The 26,658-nt window shown below is 40.5% G+C and overlaps 2 protein-coding genes across 2 annotated transcripts; both read left to right on the plus strand.

The window, feature by feature from the left end:
- Nucleotides 1-590: 590 nt before the first annotated feature.
- On the plus strand, nucleotides 591-1,217 carry FGFBP2 (fibroblast growth factor binding protein 2; the record flags this gene model as incomplete). The annotated part of the gene is made up of 1 exon (XM_079534685.1): nucleotides 591-1,217. The coding sequence occupies one exon, from the start codon at nucleotides 591-593 to the stop codon at nucleotides 1,215-1,217; it is 627 nt and encodes a 208-aa protein (XP_079390811.1).
- A 17,196-nt stretch (nucleotides 1,218-18,413) lies between these two features.
- FGFBP1 (fibroblast growth factor binding protein 1) lies at nucleotides 18,414-19,124 on the plus strand (the record flags this gene model as incomplete). The annotated part of the gene is made up of 1 exon (XM_079534434.1): nucleotides 18,414-19,124. One exon carries the CDS (start codon nucleotides 18,414-18,416, stop codon nucleotides 19,122-19,124), a length of 711 nt encoding a protein of 236 aa, XP_079390560.1.
- Between the last annotated feature and the right edge of the window lie 7,534 nt (nucleotides 19,125-26,658).

A 26,658-nucleotide genomic window follows, 5' to 3' on the forward strand; every position in this document is an offset into this window, starting at 1 on the left:
CCAAGTCCTTCTGAGCAGGGCTGCAGTCAGTGAGTTCTTCTGCCAGTCTGTAGCCATATCTGGGATGGCCCCAAGCCAAGTGCAACACCTTACACTTGGCCTTCTTGAGTCTCATTAGATTCACATGTACATACTCATCCAGAGGTAGCTGCATAGATTGTTTTGGCACTTTTATCTTTTTTACTTCAAAATTGCATTACAAGTTCTGTCTTGAAGATAGCTGTAAAGCAGCTGGAGAATGGAAAAGTCCTGTTCAAAATCAGATATGACATGTTCATTCTGGATAGGAATGCGCTTCTCAGTTATACAACTATCGTTCTGTATTTAACTGCATTTACAAGATTTGTCTTGTTACCTTCATGAGAGTTCACAGCTTATTCGACACTTCCTCAGGCTATAAATTATGGGTGCGTGCCTACTGAAGGGTGATTTATTATTTAAATAAATATTTAAAAAATTACATCCATCCCACATGTAGCTGGAAAGAGGCTTCTTTGTGCACCAAGCCTTTAAATTGAGAGCAGCCGGTACTTACTACTACCACTTTTTCAGATCATTTTGCTGAAGGATCGCAGTCAGTTCCACTTGCCATGAAGAGAGTTGCTCTTCTTTTCCTGGTAGTGATCTGTGGCATGGGAGGATTAGGACAAAAGCTGAAACCAAAGAAAAGAAGCAATGGTGAAGAAATCAATTTTCGGACTAAAAACAAAGACGTCTGCACAATGAGCATAAGTGGGGATGAAGAGATGAAAGCAAGAATTGAATGCAAAGGCCAAGGCAAGTCCTACTGGTGTGAATACACTGGTGTGCCATTGCTCTGTAATCCTTTCCGAAACAATCAAAAAATGTATTGGAATCAAATCGCCATGGAACTCAGAAAGCTCCCTCATGCCTGCGAATCTACACAAATATTGAAGGCCAGCATGTGCCAAAAGGCTCCTGTGGATGCTCTCATGAAGCAAGTAGCTGCTGGCATGGGGCCAGAAGATGTGGCAAATCGGGACAAATCATCCCAGAAAACTTCAGCTTCTGTGAGAGGAGCTGGGAAGAGCTCTGTTAAGAAAATGGGGAAACCTGCAATGTTACCTCGTGTAAAACCAACCCAGCCTGGTCAAGGTTCTGAAAATGAAACCGAAGCAATGAAACTGGCACGGGAACATTGCTGGGAATCCCTGCATGAGTTCTGCTCCTACATTATTGGCTTCTTTAGAGGTTAAGGATTTACTTCAGGTAAAGCTCCATCTCGCAGCACAGTAAAATGTATCTAAGAGTAACCCTGCCGTAATTCTCTTTATTTTAATGTTGGGGATCTTTCAGGGGGCATGAATAGGGGTGTTCCAAGATCACTAACAAATCTAAAGTTGGAAATTCATACTGTGGCTTCTGAGGATTCACAGAACCTGAACTCCCCTGAGTACCTGGTAGCTCAGGACTCCCTGACTGACTGTCTGAGTCTTTAGTACATACTGAGATAATTGTTCCATCTGTTGATAACGAATTAGTGTCATTTTGAGCAACTTATATGTTGCTGCATCTTAGAATTTATGTCTGAATCCTACAGTATTTCAATTCTAGCTGTTTGAATTGGGCTCATTTCTCCCTTCTGCCTTTTCTTCCCTCTTGCGCTGTTTTTGGATTTAAGCCAGGAATGTGATAAATAACAAATACAACAGATGGATGGGAAAAGTGCAATTCAGATAATTATATTCAGAATTTGGAAGAATAAAGTTTGTTTATCAGAACTGCTGCTTAGTAGTTAACCATTTAAATTTTAAAAGCAATTCATAATCAACTTGCAGAAATTAATAAAACCAAAAACTGCATCTGTTTCTGTAGCCTCACTGTTATCCCCATGCAGACTCCTCTGATAAATTCTCAAGTTTTCAGCCAAGCTACACAGTGGCAAAGCCCTCCAGAAGTAATTGGCTTTATACCTACTTACATTTCACCTCAGAGAGACTGCCAGGAGTAGGAAACTAAAGCTGAAAAAACTTTTGACAGAAATGGGAGTATACTTAGCATGAGCCAGGGCTTAGTCCGCTCATGTTCTTGGTTTGCTTCATACAACCAAGTGACTAATTTTTTCTCTTTGTTTTGCAGTTTTTTCCACAACTGAAGAAGGGTCCCTGCTGTAGTTTAATAACTCAGACTTAAGAATTTGGGTTTAAACTTGATCATCTCTACAAAAGTTGTAGCTATTTTCTCTTTGCACTCCTAAAATGAAACTTTTCAACAGCCCTGAAAGAAGCAAGAATCAGAGTAACTGTACTTGGATATGATGATAAACCGATTCCTGCATGTACTGCATTATGTAACTGAGGTTCCACTTCTGCTGGTCTTGAATAGGGCTTTGTGTGTGCTGAGCTGCTTTGCTGTGCTAGAGATGAGGGCTGTACATGATGCTACAGTTTAGGCAAACAATAAAATTAAGTATTTTGGAAACGTGCCTCATGTGCTTTCTTATAATCTTGAATAAATGATGGTACTTGTGTAAGGTTATGATACTTGGTACCTCTTTCTTAAAAGATTTTCACCAGAAAAAGTGGATTGCTTTTCCACTGTTAACATGTTTTCATTAATATTTTCAACATTGTTACATTCATAATGTAATAAGTTTCAGCCAACAGAAAAGACTTTGAAGAAATGGAGGAAGATTATAAGAGTGCATTTCTAAAGAGTAAATTAGAAGTGCACTGCTGATGCAGCTGTAAAGTTTTGTGTTGTCAGGATCTGTGAGTAGTGACGTAATGCTTAGGTTCAAATCAGTATTCTGAAAGGTAACTCGTGTCTTTGTGCTTATGTAAGTAAATATTCCCTGCACAGACTCCATCAAAACATAAAGCAAGAGCTAACAGTCTTTTATCAAAATTTACAAAGCACTTATGCTGTCTTTTATCTTCTATGTGAGCTTCTCAGTAAGGATGTAAATAAATGAAAAAAAAACTTGCTACCACAGACACTGGTAGCAGTCTATATTTGCAATTAAACAGTTTCTGCACTGCACAGTTAATTACTTAATCCATCTGTACTCACAGATTTGCAATTCTTGCCTCATAATCCTTGATTCCAGGGCTTGCCTGCCCAATCACTGAATGTTTTGCTTTGTTCTTACTATTTTACATAAAAGGCAAAAGTACAGCTTGAGTTCTGACAAACTTGACCTCAAGCAAGCGTATGTTTTTGTCACCCCTGAATCTAAACAGATTAGTCTTCATTTTGTAATTTGTTATGCTTGTTAGGCTCTCGCACTGAACACGAAAAGCAGCAAAGATTTACCTAACTCCTGATACAAAACACATGGCCATTACTGATTCTAGTTAGTAGAGGCCAAACATCATGTCTGTAGTGCATTTTTTTCCCTGGGAAATCATACCTCATTTCAGCAGAGCAGAGCTGTGTGTGCTTGCTGTTGTGTTGCCCACAGTGGCTGTGTGAAGTTTCATCACTGAAGTGGAAATGAGTTCTCGTACCAAAGGCTCCTCATTCATCAGATGTTTTCTGCAAGATCCAAAATGCACGATTAAGCACTATACTAAACAGAAAGGTAAAGGTTTTGGCACCAAGGTGAGGGAGCACTTGGATTGTGTTTGATTGGGCAACGCTATGCAGCCTCAGCAAGCCAGCTAGTTATAATGATGTTGCCACCAGATTGGATGTTAACTGAAATACCCCACCTTAGCCTAACAGTGCTGTGATTGTGTTGGCCACATGGCCACTTACCCATGTTCAGCACTAGAAATTTAATCACAGTGTTTCAGTATGAAAGTGCTATTCATTAATGAAAGGATGAATTGAGATGTGTTTGTGGTGAGCTCAGCACACTTTTCAAGTACTTTGTGAATGAATGAAACTCGCTGTTTTATTCATTTTAGGTTAACCTGTTACTCCCTGAAGTGAGTACCAAAGGAAGTTTGCAGTTTGTCTTTATTTTCTTGACAGAGGAGCTGCACACTGAAATATTTGTCTGGATTCCTGCAGCCAGGAAGTCCCCTAACATTAAGGGCAACTTCTGCTGTAATGTGGGGCAGTGTAGTGCACCTGCCTCAAGTCTTCACATTTAGGCTCAGACAGAAGCATAAACAAGTACTTGCTGCATCAACAAGGTAAGCTTCCAGAAGAGCAAAGCAAGACACCTTTGGAGAACTTTTGTGCAACAGGATGTGCATTTAGCACATGAAATTAAGATTCAAGAGTGATGATAATAAACTAGAGCAAGTGTAAGGAAGAGCCAACAAGATGCTTGGGGTTGAGGCATGCTCCTGTGAGGAAGGGCTGAGGGAATGGGGGATGGGTTAGCTTGGAGAAGGGAAGGCTTTCAGGAGACCTAAGAGCAGGCCCCCAGCAACTGTGAGGAGGCTGAAGAGAATATACAGCTATGCTCTTCCCTGACCTGTGTGATAGAAGAGGTGATGGTCATAAATGCTTAGAGGCAAGGTTCTGCCTTGGCATGGGGAAAGGTGTTCACTGTGAGGACAACCGTGGGAGCTGCAGCATAGTCTGAATTCACTATGCCCCTGCTTTGAGCACAGGTTTGGACTCTTCAGGGGCCTTCTGCTCTGAGTGATTCTGTAATTTACAGTGAAAATACGGGGGGGGGGGGGAACACATTAAAAATTCTGTATACCTGTTAGCATCCATGTCTCCTTAAGAAAAATAATAATAATAATAATAATAATAATAATAATAATAATACTCCTGGATCCACTGTACTGACTACACTGAGTCAAACAACAGAATTTTATGAATTACTGCTTTCTAAAATTGTATGATGCTGTTACTATCTTAAAAAACTTCATGTGTGGTGCTTCCACCTTTTGGTATGTATTTTTTATCTTGCCTGATTTTGACACTGGAAACAATTAACAAAGGATTCAGGTATTAAGGAACCTGTTTGCCAAAAATTCAATAATTTCCTTAGGCCTGAACTTAAGGAAATCACTGCTTGCAATCTATAGGTCTTTTGTGCTGAATAGACACACTCCTCAAAAAGGTTTCTGTCTGTCTTCAGATTGTCCCAACTAAGCAGTAGTGCACTCTGGTGTTTTCTGAGAGAACTGTTGAGTTCTGTTTGCCTTGGTCATTCTTGCATGATTTGCAATCTTACATTTTGCATTCTTGATTTTTTCAATAAGTGCCTTAGTTGATAGGGCGTGTATTTTAAGGAAAAAAGATCTTGCATGAAAAGACAACAGAGAGAATACTAAGATCTCCCAAAATTGCCTGTTGACATACCTGTTTTTTTACGAACTTAAGCATTGTTTTTGTTCCTCTTGCTGTTACTTCTTCCAATCTCTCCCTTTTTCTCCAAAGATGAGTCAGATGCACAGACAGATTTCTTTTGGCTTCCTCTGCCCTTAAAAACAAGAGGATTGCTGTGATCAGACTTCACAGATGACTTTAAAATGACAAGAAGCATGTAATGTGTATAAAAACATGAATGACGAGATAAAGCAGAACAAATGCGTTCAGATTGATCATAGAATCATTATAGTAGAAAAAGACCACTAACACCATCTAGTCCAGCTGCCAGCCCATCACCGCCATATCACTGATCACATCCCTCAGTGCCACATTTCCACGTTTCTTGAACACACATCATGGACAGTGACTGCACCACCCCCTGGGCAGCCTGTGCCAATGCATCACCACTCTTTCTGAGAACAAATTTCTCCTAATATCCTACCTGAAGCTCCCCTGGCACAACTTAAAGCCATTACCTCTCATCCTATCTGCACCAAGATGCTATCTCATGGACACATATCGGTCATTCTGAGAATTCATTTTTTCACATCTCATGTACAAAGTTGAAGTTATAAATACTCGGCATGAAGGCAGCTGCTGAATTCTTAGGATAGCTGTATCTCAGTAAATCCAGGAGCTAGGAAAAAAAAAAAAAAAAAAAAAAAAAAGCGAAGCTGGCATCTGAGTTAGAGCAGAAGTTCACTTTCCCTCCCTGCTTCCCTCTCCCCAACAGGTTAGGAAGGTGTTTGCACAGCCAGCTCCTCACCATAGGTGTCTGTGCTGCGGTGTGCCTCCAGCACCTCTGGGCTTACAATGATTGTAGTCAGGAGAGAAAACAGACAGCCTTTTAGGTCTGCTGGCTGCTGGGAGAAAGTAACTGCAGTACTCAGTCACTGCTGTTGCTATCTGTAAAAATCAAGGTGCAAACTGTGAAATTTGTTACCCCTTTTATTTATCTTACATGGTGCATGAGGAGGCCATTCCCACAAAGGAGGTGGTAATAAAGCTGAGAATTCACTAGGAACTGAAGTAGGCTAGGAACTTTGTGCTGAAGGAATTGGTTAGCAGAACTCAGGCTCAGCTCACAGCATCCTCTGCCAAAGCAGCCCAGTGCTGCTGGCCACTCAGTCCTCTCACCCTGCTTTCAGAGCAGATGCAGCCCACACAGTGCCATCATCCATGTACTGAGCTGATCCCAGCTTGCTACAGAGTTTACACAGAGACCAGCATAGAGGCCATGCAGCTTTTTGCCCAAGAGCAAGTGCTTAACACGTGAACTTCCCTGTGCCCTCTGAGGCACCTAAAAGCTGTTACCAGCTTCTCAGGTAAAGTTTTCTCCATACAGATGTGGAAACCCTGCTCTGTGCTTTCTTCCTGTTCTCTTCCAACACTGACTGGGTCTCCTGTGCAATTGTGTGGGCATCAGATAACCTTCCCAGGCTGCAAACACGAAGTGGATTCTCACATTAAACTTGTACCTGAGAATTTGCTCTATCAGATTGTGTTACTGCTGTGTTAGTTATAGCGTTAGAGCTCTTTGTATCTGGTTCCCATGGAAATAAATAGGAGACACTATTTTCAGAGGACCTATATCTAAGTGCATCACTTGGCAGCTTGTGGACTTGGAAAAGGAAACAACAACAGAATACTGAAATCAACTCAAACTCTAACTTCAAGTACTATAAATAGTTTAAAATTGCAATACCTTATTTTTGCCTTACCTTCTGCTTGTACAATTTGAGAATATTAAAAAAGAAAGGAAATAGGAGGGCAACTTTCTCACATCTCTCTGACATACCCACCTTTAGAAGGTAGGAAACAGACACGTAAGGGGCCTCTGACAGCAGATGTTCAGACAGGAGCTGGTATGGGTTGCTCAGTGCCAGTTTTGCCATCACTTTCAGTCTGGATCCAGTTTTTGCCAGTGGGACCTTAGGAGAAAAACAATCAAATTCTGAGCTGTAATTGAGCTGGGGTATGGATTTCCTCACTTCCACTTGGATCTTCTGAGGCATTCTCTGAGTGTCAGGTATTGGCGAGGCACTGACCTGGGCAGACAGTCCAGCTGAGATAGAGTAGCACTTCCATCAGATATCTTCCTTCAGTGCTGCCCTGGAAATATCATTTCTATTGTTTGTGTTACACTTCCACTGCTTTGCTGTTGTTCTGAGCACTCTGGAAAAAAATAAACATCCACAGTTATACCATGTTTGTGATCCATGGGCTATGTATTTTGGATAGAATCATAGAAATCACTGAGGTTGGAAAAGACCACTAAGATTTTCTAATCCAACAGACGTAATAACGAAATACTGCTCTGCAGGTTCCAGCTCTTTCTTGCTGTTCATAATGTTGTCTTCATGCTTATCTGTCCATCTGCATCTCATTAATTCCTCCAAATGAGAAACAGTCACTCTGCTAAGAGCAGATTAATATATACAGTGTGCCCAGTGAATTCAGGCTTGCGATGTCTGTCAGCTCAGTTTAATGTAAATTTCCTGTCTGAACGCAACAGTGTTTCTCTGGTGTAGTTATGCTTACATTTAATTTAAAACATTACTCTCTGGTTCTCTCAGTTCAATGCCCTAAATGTATTTATTCAGAGGAAGGGGTTAAGAATTGATAAAGAGAAACAAAAATATTTTAAACCTAGTTTATGTTTTCGTAGAAAAAAAAAAAATTGTAGAAATAGTAAATAATTGGTCTGGGCTAACTAGGATTTTCTGAGATTTTTTTTTTAAACTTTTCTTTTTCCATCTTTAAAACTTCATTTTATTTTTCCAGTATGGAAACTCTCTGAATCTTACTACTTTTATTTTTTATTTTAACCTAACATGGGAGTGAAAGAAGCCCACCAGATGCACTCTCACTTTTGTTCCAGTGCCACTGCTAATGCTGTGGTGTTACAATTCTAATTAAAATTACTATTATTAAAAAAAAGGTAGATGATAGGTAGGAAAAAGGTAATTTTAATTAGAATTGGAATTGTAACACCACCGCATCAGAAATGGCATTCTGATGTGGTGTGCTGCTTTTCACAACATGGCTTCACATCAGCCTGGCCTAATAGGGCTGAATTCCTCTGAAAGATAAAAAGGTTCTAACTATTTAGAACACAGCTAATCCTCTGAAAACCAATTAAAAAAAAAAAGTAATCCCTATTTGTTCAAGGTATTTACATCTCTTACCTACTAATGATCTCCACATGGCGGAGCTGTAGAGTTAGGAATAAGTTTTCAAAGAACAGAATCATCGGAAGTGACATGTTGCACTGGTTAACTGAGCAAGGCCCATAGCTTTCTAACTGATGAGAGCTGTGTGTCCTTACAGGTTTTCCTACCATAACAAGTTGCACTGGACCTTAGGAAAATGGGTAAGGAAGCCTTTTCCTTTGTTAATAGCCCCTATTCACCATACAGGCAAACATCCCAATCTCACTTTGAAGAAACATGAAAATCTCAAATACGATTTGATTTGCCCATACAATTTGATTTGCCCATTCCTACCAAGTAATACCAAGACATTCACTTGTACCTTTCCCAAGCAAACTGATGCTCAGCCGGTCTCCAAGCAATAGCTTCTCTGGAAAGGCTGCTGATAGTTTCATGGTGAACGTGCCGTTGTACGGAATGGAATACCAACTAGGCAGCAAGGGTCAGCTTGTCGCAGCCGTGCCCCATCCCAGCTTCTTCTATACCCCCAGCTCCTTGCAGTGAATGCAGAGTGAGAAACTCTTTTCTCTTCTAAGAGAAAGCTTACCACTGTGCAAACCCTGATCAGGAACAGCTGAAACACTACAGTGTTATCAGCATCATTCAGGTCACAAATGTAAAGCAGAGCACCATATCACAGAATCATTAAGTCTGGAAAAGAACCACTAAGATCACTTAATGCAACTCATCCCCACCATGCCCACTGACCACATCCCTCAGTCCCACATCTCCACCTTTCTCAACCAGCTCCAGGCACTCCATCACCTCCCTGGGCAGCATGCTCAACACCTCACCACTCCTTCTGAGAAGTAATTTTTCTGTATATCCAACCCAAGGCTCTCCTGGTGAAACTTACAGGTTACTTCAAAAAAATTAATCCCATCTCATCTAGACCAGCACAGTATCATACACTATCAAGACCCCGATGTTACACTCCTGCAGGAGCAGTTTACACAGTTCATTATTTACGCTTCCCAGGTGCTATAAAAGGTGCACTTGAAATAAATGCTTACTCCTTATCAGAGCTAGAAACCTATTGTTGTACTTGGAACCAGTGCTAAAGCCCACAGAATTATCAGTCACTGATAAACTCATAAGAGTTCACACAATATACTTTCTGAGTCAGCATAGGTTCTTCTGTTTCTCTCCATACATACATGCTCAACATTTATTTAAAAAAAAATAAACCCACTAAGGTTAATGAACTACAATAAAAGGGAGAAAACTAAATGCTACATATCATACAATTGAGTGCGTGCACATGCATATTTCCTGGTAAAGCTTAATATAACCAGAGAACAGTTTTAAGCCTGGTAGAAGAGACCCAGGGAGCAGACAAAGCCCAGAGCCATCACTGACAGCACTCTGCTGAAAGCCCAGCTGTCTGACCAGGACTGAAGTAGAGATAAACTGGAAAGGAAAGAAGCTCTCAATTAATTTGATTTCTCAGGAAAAGAAGAAGAAGAAGAAGAAGAAGAAGATCAGTTCAGATCAGCCCAGATAGGGCCTCGAAGAAGGGGTAAGCAGCTAAGACCTTCCTAATAACCACATCCCAGCCTACACATAACCTCCCTTTACCTCCCTTTCATTCTGTATCTTACCACAACCAACCAAGGTGTGAGAGAATTTCACTACTCCTCTGGTCGACATTTGAAGTATTCCAAACCAAACCACAGCCCTCCCCTGACCTTGATTCACTTCACCTGTGCAGGATCAGTTAGCAGGAGTGCTACCTGGAGAGAAACTAATTGATTGCTGATAGCTGTGTATGCCCCAGAAAAAAAAGCTCAAATTCTTACCGAGAAAAAGCTTTATCTTTGTGATAGGATGGATTAGTATTCTAAGAAATTGCATCTCATTTCTTTCCCCTGCTGCCTTTAGCTGTTCTACCTGTATCACTTCAGTGTAATAGAACTTTTTTGAGCGTTCAGCTGGACACGGATAATATTTTCCTGCAATGCTTTAAAGAGAGATCAGGGATCCGTGACAGCTGAAAGAATTTTTTTGGTTGGAATTTTGAATTCAGTGCTATGGGAAGCAGCACTAAAGCTGTCCCTTTGTCCCAGTGAGACTTGCGTAATAGTTTCATCCAATTCTTCCTTCTCATTGGTATGCATGGCTTGCCATTACTCTGAGCAGACTCCAGTCTGTTGGCAGGCAGTAATTTAAAATGGCATCTTTTTGTTATTTTACTCATTTTATGGCTCTTAGGAGAGCAATCTTTTGTCTGACTGTATCTCTGAAGCCGTTTGGTCAGACATACAGGCTCTTGCATTGCTCAAAGCAATAAAAATCTTGTGGGAGGAAAGTTCAGATGGCAAGTAGTCAATAGTGTTCCTTGGCTGCCAAGGCAACTTAAGCACACCCCAAGCATGGTGAAGCTGTGCTAGCAAACCCAGCAACCAGCTCTCTCACACAAAACCACAGGATAATGACTTGACTGTGCTCAGAGAATCCCTTGCCATGACTGAGACAATGGAAGTGTTCATTTTCATTGAAGCCAAAATTGTACAAAAATATGTACAAATCAGGTTTTGAGATTAAGTTCTTTTTGGCATTGGAAAAAATTCATACGAAACACATTTCTGTACATTATCCCTCCATTTTTACGATTTCTCTTCTTTTTTTTTTTAATCAAAATTTTTATTTAATGAAAATTTATTTTTAAAGAAGAAAAACTCTTCTACTTTTTGTAGGAAATAACATTTTAAATCTCTTTGAGTATCACATTTAGAAAGAGCAGTCCAGGAGCTCGAGGATTTGCATCTACCTATTCCAGCTCTTGCTTTGGTGACCCTTAAGCACCATAAGATGCAAATATATAGGGATCTGCTCAGTTCGCAATGTGTTTTTCATTAGCTCTTGTATAGCAGCAATTATCTTTATCTTGCATCAGTATTTAATATCCTGTACAGATTAGGGTAATCATCAAGTTTAGTTAGTAAAGGCAATTCTTTATATCTTTTTCGTCTTTTAATTACTTTAAAATGAAGACAAACTTCCTTTTAGTTCAGTTCAACAAGCTTTCACACTGAAATAATACAGAACAGGCTTTCTAACTTGTACTTTCCCTGTTTGAGTTCAGGCAGCCTCCTCCTGCCAAGGCCAAACTGTCAACCACATTTGGGGTTGGCCCAACTCTCCATCTCTCATGGTCCTCAGATTTTTCCTCTATATAATCTAATGAAACAACAGAGGTTTCCTCATTATTTTAGAAAGACACTCCTAATGGCCATGCTTCACCCCTGTCTTGGGTTTCCTTGGTTTAGTTAAAAGGATGGACTGTTTCTGAAAACACACCTATTGTAGCCTACCAAGATAAATCATTTCTCTGCAGATCTGAAAACAACCCACCCTTCTCTAGCTGTACGTGTTTGGTGAGCAGCTCAGTGATGGGGGAGGTGCTGCTGACGGCTGCATGTGAGCTGGGAACCAGCAGGACGGGGTCTAATAAAAATGTTGCCCATATCATGCATCAAAATGGAGAATAACCTTACAACTAAGGACTGCTGAATTCACACTGAAGTCCAAAGGGGCAGTGTACACTTTGCTTACTAGTGCATTGTGCATTTAGTCCTTAATGGAAATATCTGAGCATCTGCAAATGGGAACCTTGGCATGAGCCAGAGTTTGCTACAAAAGAACCTTGCCTTTGAGTGTTGCAGAGGTGCTCTGCTTTTTATTATCTTTCTATTAATACACAACTGTCACCCAGTTTCTATTGTTCTGTGATTAACCTAAAGCTTGCACTTGAGTTAGCTGTGCTTTTGCTTGTTCCTTACTTGTTCCACTGATATCTGCTGGTTTAGCAATAGAGATTAGTTTATCAGTTTAAAGACCAATATATTAGCTTAGCAAAAGGAATCAGTGAGTGCTAGTCCCAAAACTTTCAATTTTAACTTTGCTTGCTATGTGATCAGCCTTGTTTTTCTCAGTGATTCTGCTTCACAGGAGCACTGGTGTCAAAATAACTACTTTTATCTTTGCATCCATCAGGTGCAAGCACTTTCTCTTCAGATTTCACATACACTGTTTTGAATTAGAGTGCACTGAGATGGATCATTATGGCTCAACAAGCAATGGGAATTTGCCAAACTGGGAAAAAACAGCCAGAGGTCAGCTGAAATCTCTGTGCTGAAGCTAATGATGGAAAAATGGGGAGACAGTAAGTGGTCATACGACCAGCTTAGATGCAGCTGCACTTGCCCAGAGGGACATTAGCATATATTAATGAGTTCTTGAATATGTATGCAAATGTATTGCATATGTATGTCTTAACTGTTTAAATGTAGAACTTGAACTCTGAGAGTGTGTACTTGATGTGTCAAGTCACCTGGTATGTATCATAAGGAATAAAGGAATGCCACTTTCTTACATGCCATTGGTGCTAGAGTTTTCTTCCTGGATTTCAGATAACAGTATGATCTCAGTTTTCAACCGGATGGTGCTCTGTCAGTTCAGGTTTTAGTTTGGGACATTTTGTGAAATAATCATCACTACCAAAGCTGAGATGAAGTGTGAATCTGGACATTTTTTAACAGTTATGAATATGAATATAACTCTTGGTGAGAAGTAGCTGAAAACTATTGTTAACTGAGGAATTTTCTTCTGCCTCCTTTCAAAAGTTATGGCTCCAGGTGAAATAGTTATTGAGCAGACCTTGATGCCCTGAAGCCATCACCATGTTTGCAGTGAAGTAGTCTCTTCCAGAGGTGTGCCGAGAGGCTCTGGGTTATTTGGAGGTGTGGGCATGGATAGTGAAATACAGAAAGGCTGGTACCACATAGAGTGGGCTGGAGCACCTCTCCTATGAAGACAGGTTGACAGAGCTGGTCTCCAGGGAGACCTCATTGCAGCCTTTCTGCACTTCAAGGGAGATTACAAGCAGGAAGAAGACCCAGTTTTTACATGGTTTGTAATGACAGGACAAGGGGGAATGACTTTAAGCTAAAAAAGGGGAGATTTGGGTTAGATGTTTGGAAGAAATTATTTACTCAAAGGGTATTGAAACATTGGAGCAGGTTGCCCAGAGAAGCTGTGGATGCCCTGTCTCTGGAGGTGTTCAAGGCCAGGCTGGGTGGGCTCTGGGCAGTCCGAGCTGACAGGTGGCAGCCCTACACATATTAGGGTATTAGAACTGGATGGGCTTTAAGGTCTCTTCCAGCCCAAGCTATTCTATGATTCCATATAGAGTGCTTAATGTCATTCTTTCTTCAGCTTATGCAGCAAATATATATGCACTTCTATTATTTATTTAGAATTTTAATGTGAGGGTTATCAGATATATGCCTGATCCTGTTCTTTTACCAAAGTTTGCAACATTCTATAGGGAACTGCTGTGAAGCACATTGTGCCAGTGACAGTCTTCAAGGAAGCCCATGTACTGAATTGTGACAAAGATGTTCCTTGAATCCCATTAAAGTAAATTCTTTCTGTTATATCCTTGGAATATATCTGTGCAGTGAGTAACTTCTCTCTCCAGAATTGCCTGAATGCTGCAGAGCAGCACTCGGGGGCATTAATTTGAAGTGCAGCAGCTGTTCACTGCGCTTAATTTGCCCCACCAGTATTTGTACAGAGAACAGCATTCTGGTGCCACATCTGTGACTAGCAAATAGCTAATAATCTTAGAATCATAGAATCATAAAATGGTTTGAGTTGGAAGGGACCCTTAAGATCACCTATTTCCAACCCCCCTGCTATAGGCAGGGACACCTCTCTCTAGACCACTTGCTCAAAGCCCCATCCGGCCTGGCCTTTAATGCTTCCACGGAGGAGGCCTTATATGTACCTGTACATGGTCAAGGGAATTACCTCATCGTTTCTGTTTTCATGCAGCTTTTTATTCTGTGGGGAAAAAATGCATTGTATATCACAGTGTCACACAGATGACACCAAAAGCAGATTGCTGTTTGCAATTAAAACACCAGTGCAAATAATAAGTAGTTTAAAAAATAACAAACTCTTATGTAAAATAGCTAGATATGAGTGGATAACATATGAGCATATAGAAAATACTGCATGTTTACCAAGTCTATGAATTAAAGACAGGAATATGCATAAAACCTCTTCTTTCTTTGTATCAACAGCAGAAAAATACCAAAGAGATTTGATTCTGTCAGCTCTAATGAAAGTAAAGCACTGATTTCTCAAGTTTCAATCCAAAAGGCGGCAGGAATTCATCTGGTTTAAGTTTTTTCCTTCCACTGGGATTTGGGTACCCATATTTGTATTTTCCAATTATTACTTTTATGTGTTAGTATTGCCAAATCTTTCTGTGCTTGTCTCCTTCTGATTTTAATAACTAAGCAGATCCCCATAAATTTGATCTTGCCAATTAGCTGCTCAAATTTGCCATATGCTGCACAGATCAAATTGTTTCTCAGCTATTAGTCTGCACCGTTTGTTCCATGGCAATGCTGTGATTGCAGTTTACAAGCAAACAGCATTTCAACTCAGCAAAGAGCAAGATGAAGGTGTATTTTAAAATATGGGGAAGGGAAGAGGGGAAAAAAAGACTTTCTTTGAAAATCATAAACAAGTTTTTATATCATTTTAGTTGCTGTTGTTGACAGATGCTTATTAAGTATAATTGATTAGGAAATGAAAATGCTACGTTAATGCTGTGACAATTACTTTGGAGATGTCCTAATTACACTACTGCTCTTAAAGGTAAAGGTAGGCAGTATCTTCAGAAGAAATGGAAAGAACATCTCCAGTCTAGATTCTAGTTTGCATGGCTTCTGCTTCTCTTGAAGGCAGAAACAAAAGAAGGAAAGACTGGTAGTAGAGAAACGAAGAAACTAGAGAGAGGTTAAAAACAGAGACCATATTGGGACATTGAAAGAAATTGATTTGCTGATAAGGGCATGGAGATCGCAAGTTTCAAAGGTTAATGCTTTATTGGTTTGCTTGTGGTTTCATTTTTGGTGATGTGCCCAAATCAACTTCCTACTTTGTCACCTAAAAATCAATTTATAGTGTGCGCACATGAGGCAACGGAATGTGATAAAGTTGTACCTGAATTAGAGTCAGAACATGAGGTCATGTAACCACTTTGGCTTGACACTGTCGCCGAAGTAATTAGCCCTGATGAGATGCTCATTAGTTTGGATGCATGGCCATAGTAACACAGCTGCAGTGCTTAAGGATCCAAGCCACAGTCTGCAGACGCTGCTGTCTGTACTGTGCAGAGTCAGTTTGGGATTCCTGAGCAGGACAATCCCTCCTGGACTTCTCTCTTGCATTATCTTCATTCTCAGATTCCCCCCAACCTGACAAGCTGTTAATCATTTTCTGATCACCGAGTCACACCTGCCCCATTCATCAGTCCTTGGCAGTGCTGAGGACACATCTTCCACTTTTAGTGGACTGTTGCAAATAGTTCCATAGGAACTCATGCCAGCCAAAGGCACAGAAGGCAAATCTGGTGCCTCAGCTTGATCAGAAGCATCCCAGGGAGCTGAACATAGATGGATGGCTAAACAGATAGTTGTGGCTCATAGATTACATCCTCAGTACTAAGGATATTTGAGTCCTCTTCCCCACATTCTGTCACTCACACATTGCAGAATGACCCATTTTATTTGGGGTTTTTGGCTTCTGGTTTTTTTACAGAATGTGAACAATCTCCTTATCACCAGTCCAGACAATGCTTTTCCCCTCTGTCACATCCCATTAATATAGTACGGGAGAGATGAGGAGGAAGAGCTGCCTTTCTTACAAAGATATCTCCTTTCTCCTATCTTCTTGTATCCCAACCATTTGTCTTGGAACTACTTCTAAAGTACATATTACAATTGTCACACTTATACTACCCAGTAAATTCTCCTGAAGCATCCCCACTACAAAGGCAACCCCACCACAAAGGCACCAGCCTATTCTTTAAGCAAAGTCAATTATCATCTCCAAATGCATATTTATATGCATTTATATATGTATTTATATGAATTTGTTTCTGAACTTTATGCTTATGACCATCTCACTGTCATGAATCCTGTCCCTAATGCAGAATAATGACTTATTTTGGTTCTAAACTGTTCTCTAACACTTCTTTACTATTAATTTACTCATTTGTGACAGGAGGTGATGAAATCTTCTGAAGGTAGGCTTGAAGTGCTCTGTGGAACGATTTTCATTTTGCAGAGAGACACTGCATGCTGACCTAAAGTCAATTGCACGCAGTAGCAGAGCAACTTGCAGGATATGTCTCTCCATGGCTGGGAAAAGCTTTGTTAGGGAAGCTCATGATGTAAGGAAGTTCTTATCACTGTGTATAAAGAGGGAAGAACTTGGCCCAAGGAATGCCTGATCTATACACACACACCTTGTCACCCCACCGTGCTGATGCTTTGTGTGCTAAGACCTGGCAAGTCTCCAAGGAGGTGTGTCAAAGGTGAAGGAACATGGCACGGAGGCATCCTATTGTGTTGTAACCATCTTGCTGGAGCCCAGAAGGTGTGTCTCTGCCCTTATAAATACCACACTGCCTTTACAGGCAGCTCCAGTCCTTCTGAGAGAGACGAGCTGCATCCTGAGTGAAGTTTGGATACCTCTGGCTCCTGGGCAAGGTATTTATTTCAGCTATCTTACTTTCACACCGTTCTACTTGTAACTGAAAGTTACTGCCACATCATTAGTTGTTTTAATTTTCACTTGTTGCATATTTGTAATAATTGCATATTTGTAACTACCATGTGGTGTTTTCTAAAGAGGGCTTTATGCTGTGAAAATCTCTTTGAATAGAATAAGGCAGCGAGTCAGGTAAGAGCTACACAGAAGTGGGACCTGCTCACGTCTGCTGCTATCTATGTGTTCTATGCACAGAAAGTTGAATGCTGAAATGGGCTCCTTATTAGCATGCCTCCACATGAATTTTTGCTTTCTAACGTGGCAACTTGGCTGCCGAAATGTGTGTGATGGAAACATCTGAACAGCACACTTAGTACACTAAAAGCCACATTTAACCCTCAGCTATTATGGTGTGCTCCACCAGAGCTTTGATCCTGAAAGCTGCTTCACAGAGGGAAACACCTACAGAAATAAATGCATTCTGTACACGGCAGCTTTAGGCACATCCAATTGTACTACAGGTGCCTTCAAAAGCAAAAAGCAGTTCTGTTTGTGCAGTAGGCAAGACAAGAAAAAAATGCATCTGTAGTTACTTTTCAGTTTATGAAAAAAATATTTTATTTGTAATAGAAAGCTCTTACATACCAGCGTACCAAGTGAATTAAGAAAATTTACAGGATGCCTAGTAAATAATTATGCTCTATTTCTATTTAGCACAGAGGCTGGAGTCAAAATGACTCATGTGACATTCACAAAATGGGAGATCGTGGACATAGCAGCAGCTTTGTATGGCATAGCTTCAGATATCCATCTCACACTGACAAGTCCTGTGGCCAAATCCTGTCTGGGATTGCAGAAGGGATTGCAATTAGGGTTCCTCAGTTACTAGGCAGGAGTGTATCCTGGGAAAGAGTCTCTTCTGTTTCACACCGTTTGGATATAATAATAGGTAATGGTTCTAGAAACCAGGTATTGTGCACATGGAGGACAGAGGATCTTCCCAGTAACATCAAAGAATCATAGAATCATTGAGACTGGAAAAGACCTGTAAGATCATCTAGTCTAATCATCCATCTATCACCAATACTGCCCACTAAACCATGTCCCTCAGTGCCACATCTCCATGTTTCCTTAACACCTCCAGGGATGGTGACTCCATCACCTCCCTGGACAGCCTGTGTCAATGCCTCATTGCTCTTTAGGAGACAAAATTCTTCCTAATATACCACCTGAACCTCCCCCCTGGCAGAGAAGTTCTAATAGGTATCGTTCTAACAGATATCAAGGAGCCAGTCTGAAATCCTGCAGCTATCAAATAGAGTCCAGTAGGAAGTGAAGATGTTTTAATGACTGTATGTTTTTGTTTTGAAGGCAAAAAACGAGCAAAACATGTGGATTAAAAATGTTGGACTCCTGTGTATGTTGATTCTGGTGTCCCAGATGCTACTCACCAGCTGTGAAAGGCAGGAGAGAAGAAAGGGGAAACAAGGCATAGAGCACGGTGGGAAAAAACAGACCGAATCAAACCCAGAGAGAGAAAAAGGGCGGAAACCAAAAGGAGGAAAGGCATCTCCTAAAGGCAAATTTAAATCCAAAGAAAATGCTGACTGCACCTGGGCGGTGACCGACATGAGTGCTGCAACTGTGCACATCGAGTGCAGGAATGGGGACAGTGCATTCTGGTGTGAGTTCTCAGGGGACCCCTCCACCTGCCCACACTATGCGGCAAATCAGAAGGCCTACTGGAAGCAGGTCTCCCGCTCCCTGAAGAAACAGAAGCAGATCTGCCAAGACCCCAGGAGCATGCTAAAATCTAAAATATGCAGGAAAGGCCCACGAGGCGCTCACCTCAAGCTGACACGCTCAAGCCTCCTGGCAGCAGAGGGCCCTGCCAAAGAGCACCCAGCTCACCATGCTGCAGAGGATGCCCAGGTCCCAGAAGCTTCTGAGACTGGAAAACAGCCAGAACACAGCCCTCCAGACTGCGTGGAAGACGTAGATTACATTGATCAGAAGAAGGTGGCTGAGGAATACTGCCCAGAGAGTTTGCTGTCTTTATGCAACTTCTTCATCACCATGGTGCAAGACAAAAAGTGCTGAGGATGTGTTTGTAAAGTTCCGCATCACAACAGTCTGATCTCACCGAAATTACTGCAAACTCCCAGGTTTTATTCTCCTGTTATATAGTGTACATAGGAAAAAAAAAAAAAGACATAAAGCTGTATATTTATATATTTTTCAGATTTTGTTTTTACACGACAGACGACACTTGGTACAGTTGAAGATGTTACAGATTTCATTTGCACACATGTTTCTACACAAGCATTACCTGTTGATGTTACATACTCTGCACAGAGGTATCTAAGCAGTCTCTTTGCCCCCCTTTGAGCTGTGCTAGCCAAAGGGATGAGTTTGGTGCTATGCACTCCTCAGTTATGTACTCTGCATTTGACCTAAAAATTACTAAGAAAAATAAACTTCAAGATATATTTAAAATATTCTCTGTGTGTTGAATTAAACTTCTCTGGAATTGCTGAGTTTTTCTGAAAGGCTGATCATTCACAAGACCTAGGCAAAGTATTGCCTATACAGCTGTTTTAACAAACCTTCTGCAGCTTTGCAGAATTCAGCCAGAGCATTCAATGGTTTTGTTTGAGGGAAATAAACTATTATTTGTTTGTAATCATCATGATAATGAAGGGTGGCAGGATTTTCATATTTTCATAATTTTACCAAAAAATTTTGGTTTTCCCAACTCATCAAAAGATGACAGAAAACTTTGCAAACTTCAGTTCTTTCATTTCTCCTATATTATGAAGCACGTTTTCCTTTTCTGTGGTAGGGAAACTGAGACACAGAGATTAAATGGCCTGCCCAAGTTCACTTCTGTTGCAGGGCTGAACTCTTCGTCCAGCAGCTGAAGAACTTACGCTCACCGCTGCCTCTGTATTTCTTCGCAGTTCCATTGCCTGCTCTCTACATATATGGAAAACACTAAAAAATCCTTTTCCATTTGTTAGACTTCACCTGTATTTAAAAAATATTAATAATAATCCAACTCTACAAGAATAGAAATTTTAGAAAACTTCAAGCCAAATGCTGACAGTTGATCTTTGGAAACATTTAAAACTTCAGCTGAAAGAAAAATGTGCAAATTACACTTTTCTAGTGGCAGTAGGCTGGAAAGGAAGATCTGCTGCCACAGTGAAAAAACTTCCTTGAAATACAATTTCCCTGATCATTCCTAGCAGATTAACATAGCATTTCTGTCTCTTGACAAAATAAAACCCATTCCTTTTTGTAATTATCTCTCTGCTAAGACCTGGGCTGACCCCAAAATTTTAAAGAATATTTATAAGATGAGTTGTTATGAGTAACCTTTTATTTAAATCAACATGTCTGGGGAGGATGTTTTAATGCTGCTCTGGCGTGTTGCTACATTCAAGACAAGTGTCTTAAATGTAGGATGCTGCTATTAGTCAAACTGTGTTATTTCAGAAGGATTCAGCTGTATTTTAGTTAAGTCCAAATGACAAGAAGGAGGTAGATACTTCTTACTGAAGTTTGAGCCTTACATGCCTTGTGGATACAGGGGGTATTCCCAGGCTGTCTGGTGCAAATATTGTTAGACCAATGCCCACAGTAAAGCAAAATTTCCATGAAGAGGCATTAGTGCTATATTCCAAGCAGACTGAAAGACACAGCCATTCTGGTGCCACATTGGGTGGAAAGCTAGCTACCCACTTCTTATTATTAATGTAGATATGCAGGTATGGAGTTTCAGCTTCTAGAAACGTTGTGTTTCAGCCTGCACCACTTCACAGTGGAAAAATGCTGAAATAAGGCCAGAAGATGCAGAGGAAGGATGAGTAGCACGCATATGGCTCAGCCAACCATACATTGTAGCAATTAGTGACAAATATCTAATCTAGTATACAGCTACCAGTATAATAACCTCAGATTACAACCAGAGCACTAGACAAGGCTGAATTAAGAGGCTCAGTTGTTCCAGATACTCTGGAAAAAGTCCAGTCCTAACTACCCTTAGCTGCTGTTACCCTCCCAAGTACTAACATCAGCAATTGGTTGCCTGAAGTGTGATCCACCCCTTGGGATCTCCAGGAGGCACTGCTCAGCTCTGTGGCTGTTGGCCAGCCAGGTACATGGAGCCAGTGACATATTCCCAAAGCAAATTCCAGCCCAAGATTCCGGAGCTGTGACTGTGTCTCTGCCTGCTGGATTGTCAGCACGTGTGGGAGCTGCACTCTCCTCTCCAGGGATGAATGACATTGTGTTTCCGTGTCTTCATTGTCTTGTTTTCTTCCAGGACTGACTGTTACCCTCTTGCATGGATCTTTCCAGAAGGAAAACACTTGAATCTTAGCAATTCCAGGGTGCATTTCCGCTGAGATGTATGGGATTGTTCCAGTACCCCAGAAGTACTACAATGTCATGGGCAGCCATAGACTTCAGTGACTACGTAGACCACAGGTCTGCAGTTAAGTGCATCTAAGCTTTCAGCATGCTTAGCAAACCTTGTGTTTCAGTCATGCATCTACAATCACTTGACTACAATTGCTGGGAGTTGCTCTCTTCTGAGCATTTACAGGGCCACTTGGGTTGGTATAACATCGGTCCTTCTGGAGTCAAGCAGGTTAAATAAAATATTTTCTGGAATTCACCTTAAAGTCTATGATCATTCTGAAAAACTTCACTGTTGACTCTACTCTGCATATCTTAGTGGTGGTACTGAATTTTCTAACACCATCTTTAGCAAAGCAAGAGGGAACAAACGGATTTAAATTATGCCTGTGCAGCCTAGGACTTCTGCACCTTTCAACCTTCAACAAAGTTCAGAGAAACTAAGAGTTAAAAGGAGATTAAAAACATCAAAGTTAAGCATTTTTTGGAAGTTATTTGCTAGTACTTGATAGTCTTATCTAGAAAATCTAAGATGTAATTCTATATTCACTAGGAAATGGGGGGATGTTATTAGTGAACAACAAATAGCTCTGGCAGTGCAGCACAACTTAAGACTTTGTAAAATTTCAGCTCCTTTAATTTAAAGTTTCTATTCTTTCATTATTTTCTATAGTATATATTTTACACACACAATCTCATTTTAATGAGTTTCCGCTTCTTTTGCAACCTCTTTTATTCGTTTACCACTTTGGCAGCAGTACAGGTTACACATCTAATCTCTCCTGTTTCACGGCTGCTTGTAGGAGAACAGAGCTGGGTGAGTCAACTTGCCTGCTCCCAAGAGGGCCCTACCCTCCTCTTTCCCTGAGGGGGCCAATGAGTACCTACCGCCTGATATCACCTCACCTGAATTTGGCCAACCACTGCAGAGACTCAGTGTTCAGACATGACATATTTTACACTGCTGTGCTCAAGTCATGTAGGCATAGTTCAACCTAGATAACAAATTCCACTCCCTTTTCCACTTTTACCTGGTTGGTTTTTTTTGTTTTGTTTTTTTTTTCTGATTCTGCCCTGAGCAAGGCAGCTCCGTACTTGTTGGTAGCTGCTGCACCTCACCCATGTCTTTCCCTGGATCTCATTCCATTTCAATATATTTTATTGTGTGTTCCTCTAGGCTATTTCCAAGAATGGTAACGATTTGTTTAGCACACTGGGACTTGATCAAATAGGAAAACCCATCTTTGACGCTATTCCAGCAAAAAAGAGATTTGCAGTCTTATCACCAGGGTAGTGGTAGCATCTCCTCCCTCACTGGAGCACATACAGCAGCACAGTTGGTAGTCTAACAAATCCTATTGATCTCAAGACCATTGTAGGTATTCCTGTGTTCTAATATCTTTCAGTGTCTTTCTGCTCTTTCCCTTGAAAGGACAGGGTATCCCTGAACCCCACTTGCAATCGTCAAAACCCTCAAAGAACCAGAGAGGAGAAGTCAGTGTTACAAGAACCTTGACTCTGAGTGATAAGACGTGGAAAGATCAAAGTTTCTAAAAATCACTCTGGTGCCTCACTTGCTCCTTCCATTGTCATCACAGCTGTGAGACAATACAGGGATTTGTGTAAGCAGAAGGGACTGGCCATGTCACAGATCATTTTACTTGTTTGTAGAACTACTGCTAGCAGTAACGTATGCATTGAAGTTGAAATTCTCTCTTTAAAGAGGACTGATGTAACAGGTTTCTCTGGAAATGTTCTCCTGTCCATGTGAAGTATGTGTTTCATACCATTACTGGGACTTCTTCCAGGCTGCTTGTAGATTCCACTTGAAAGAGCTGTTTTAAGGCAAAAAAGTGGTAAGCAAGAAGTGACAGAACTGTGAAGACTTCCCTTCAGCTTGTTGCCACCTGACTGCCTCAGTCACTGATCAGATCCAGCACCACGTAGAAATGATAAGTTTAATTATTCTGAAGCTGCCAGGGGACCGTGGAAGCATTACGCTGATTTGCAGGCAACAAACAGACACATCAAAGGGACCTCGTTATATAATGAGAGACTGCAACATGTCCAAAGCTGCCTGTGAGTATGCACATGTAAGCACTGTGGTGCTTTGTGTATGCAAAGGGAGAGGAGCTAATGTTAAGATGGATCCTAAAGTCCAGAAATTACAGTGTTATCTGTAACAGCAATGTATCCTATACATCAATTATGTGTGTATTAATTACATATAATAAGTCTGCTTAGATAACAGGATATTTTAAAAATAATGAGTTATGTTTACATCTGTTGCCTGAAAGTGACGTGGTTTCTGGAGTCACTGAGAGAGAGGTGGTGTGATTCTCTGGAAAATCTGGGAGTGCTTTTGGGCTGTTCCACAGTTGCTGCTCCTATTCCTTGTTTCAAAGGGCTCTCTCATGGATAACTGCATGTCTGCAGTGCAGGCTTCCAGGACATTTTGTCTTATATGGCTCTAGGCATGAATGTGGTTGTTGCCCAGCATGTATGGCAGCCTGCAGACCTTAGGTCCTACAGAGAGTATTCCAGTCAAGTGTTGATATCAGAGATTCTTTGTTCCTCATTTGCATATTCAAACAACACCAAAGTGAGCTAAAGCAGCCAGTTTGTGGACAGAAAAGTTGAGACACTAGGGGATGTTGGTTTGTGTACGACATTGTATAAATTCATTGGGCATTCAATGAGCAAAGCATTAGGGATTGCATGGACTGCTGCAGAAGGGCTGTTGGAGCTGGCAGCAATCCATTCCTGTTAACAATCAGGTTGCTGGTTGGAAAGGGTTGTTGGGGCTCCCAGGTCGCCATCACTGTAAGAGAGATGACGTTAATTTTGGCCAGTGTCCAGCTGGATAACTACACTCTATCCAAATGATTTCCAGAATTTCAATCTGCTGCACCTTTGGCAAAATGTAGTGAGAAGCTCCAGGGCATGGAATTGGAGCAATATTAACAGAAATGGCATGCATAAATTTGGTTTGTTTTTTTCAAACTAAAAAGAAAGAAAACATATGTACAAAATAAATGTGAAGAAATAATCACGTGAGATTCTGTAGGAGTGATGACAAAAAAATCTATCTCCATAAATAAAAGTCTGAAGTACATTGCTACATTATTTAGGGAAAGAATAAAAAAGAGGGAAGATCTATTTTAACATATATATATATATATAACAATATAACATATATATTAACACAGTAATATTATTATCAGAAGTAAAACAAATGCCGTCATGGTTTCATGATTTTAGAAATAATTCTTAGACTTTGAATATGTAATTTTTCCTCATCCAGCTGGAGTATATTTCCAAGTAAAGTTGTGGTGGAGTTTCCCTTTTCAAAAGCTGGCAATGTTTAGCTGGATACCACCACTATCATATGTAATATTTCTTTCTTGACTTTATAAGCCAATCCCATATCTTTATCTGCATATTCAAGCAGCAACTTGTTGTACAGGCCTGGGTGGGAATGGAAGAATCAACCAAGGCCTGTCGAAGACAAGGATCCCTCCAGAAGCATATAACGTAAATATGTGTTATAAATATAACATAAATTCATGTTTCCTTCTTCTCTGACACAAAGTCAAGCATATGGAAAACAAAAGAATAAACAACTGTATTAAAGCAGGCTTAGTGAGGTTTGGTGAGCCCATACAAGCTCCTGAGTCAACATGTGCTTAGTAGATATTTGAATTTCTCTAAAAACTGAAGATATCCCTTTTTCCTAACTTTTTTTTTTTTTTTTTTTTTTTTTTTGTGCCTATTATTGCAGTTCTGAGGCTACTTTAATGCTTAATTTAAGCTTTTATTAGGAGATGATCATACAGGACCATGCCTGTAAGGCTGTTCTGAATTTGCTGTACGCTTGCTCCTGTAGTTAGCTTTGGCAAGGATACAGCTGGCATTTCTAGTACTTACTGTATTGGCTTCAGTCTTTGGAAGTAGCATAAGATTTACTTAGTGATAAAAACTTACCCTCCTATGTAGCACCAATCTTCATATCACCCTTCCTATCTCTAGCCAAATGAATGTTGAATTTGGCTTCTGCTTTGCATTTGAAAACTTTCTGGTTTTATTCCTTGAGAGGCCCTGTGTTTCACTTTTGAGGTTCCATTTTTGAGGTTTTGAGGTTTTGGGGGGTTGGAACTACATGATCCTTGAGGTCCCTTCCAACCCGGGTGATTCTGTGATTCTGTGATTTCATCATTGACATAAAAACACTGCTTTTGGGGAAATACATCAGTATGAATGGAGCTCCTCTGGACTCATGTAAGTACTACTCAGAAGTAAATTTTGCTAATAGTGTGTCATTATGATGAATTTTATTCTTTGAAATAGCTGCTGTAATTTGCTATGGACCAGTAAGTCAGAGGTCCCCAAATAATTAACTGCTTCAAATAAAACTAATTGAACAACTGTTAACAGGACCAAAGTAACAAAGGTTTGAGTAAAGACTGTGCTTTTGGTTAATGTAAAGTCATATTTCTGGGGCTTCTTTGTGAATAAAAGACACAGCTGCCACATGAACTCACCAACCATTTTGGACAGAGAGACGTGATGGGTAAGAAATTCTTCCATTTCCAAGAATATAAATCTGTCATCTCTTCATGGTTGCAGGCAGCATACTGAGCAGTATGCGTAGGCAATAAAACTTCCACTTTGATAATGATTCTGATCATATCAAATGATGATTCTGTTGGAACATGCCTTTCTCCCTCATGTTTGACTGAAATATCTGGTCTGGAAGGAGTGGTAGTTTTTGCAGTACATAATATTTACTTCCTAATGTTGGCTTGTTAGATGGTTGCATGACAAAAGGAGTTACTCTCATCCAAGGGAGCTTGTGCAATTACTCTAGAATAGCATTTGTATACTTTTTGGTTTTGCTCTGCTCAGATATACACTACACTTGCTTTTTCTGGCAGTAGATATGTCAGAAAATTTTAATGAATATCATGGGTTACAGAATTCAAAGAGCAAAGAGCAATGAGCAATGAGAGGAGAAAGACAAAATGTGCATTGCTGCAGTAACAACAGAAGCTTCTATGATGCTCAGATTTGGACAGTGGAAACAACCTGGGGCCCTTTTAGGAAAAACAAATGCAGAATCAGTAGAATTGATCATTATCCCTTTTTTAATGTCTTTTGATTATGGAACTATAACTTCTGAGAAAGCTAAAAGCTCTTCTGCTTGTGATGTGAG

Source organism: Tetrao urogallus (genome assembly GCF_951394365.1).
Source record: "Tetrao urogallus genome assembly, chromosome: 4".
Classification (NCBI taxonomy): domain Eukaryota; kingdom Metazoa; phylum Chordata; class Aves; order Galliformes; family Phasianidae; genus Tetrao; species Tetrao urogallus.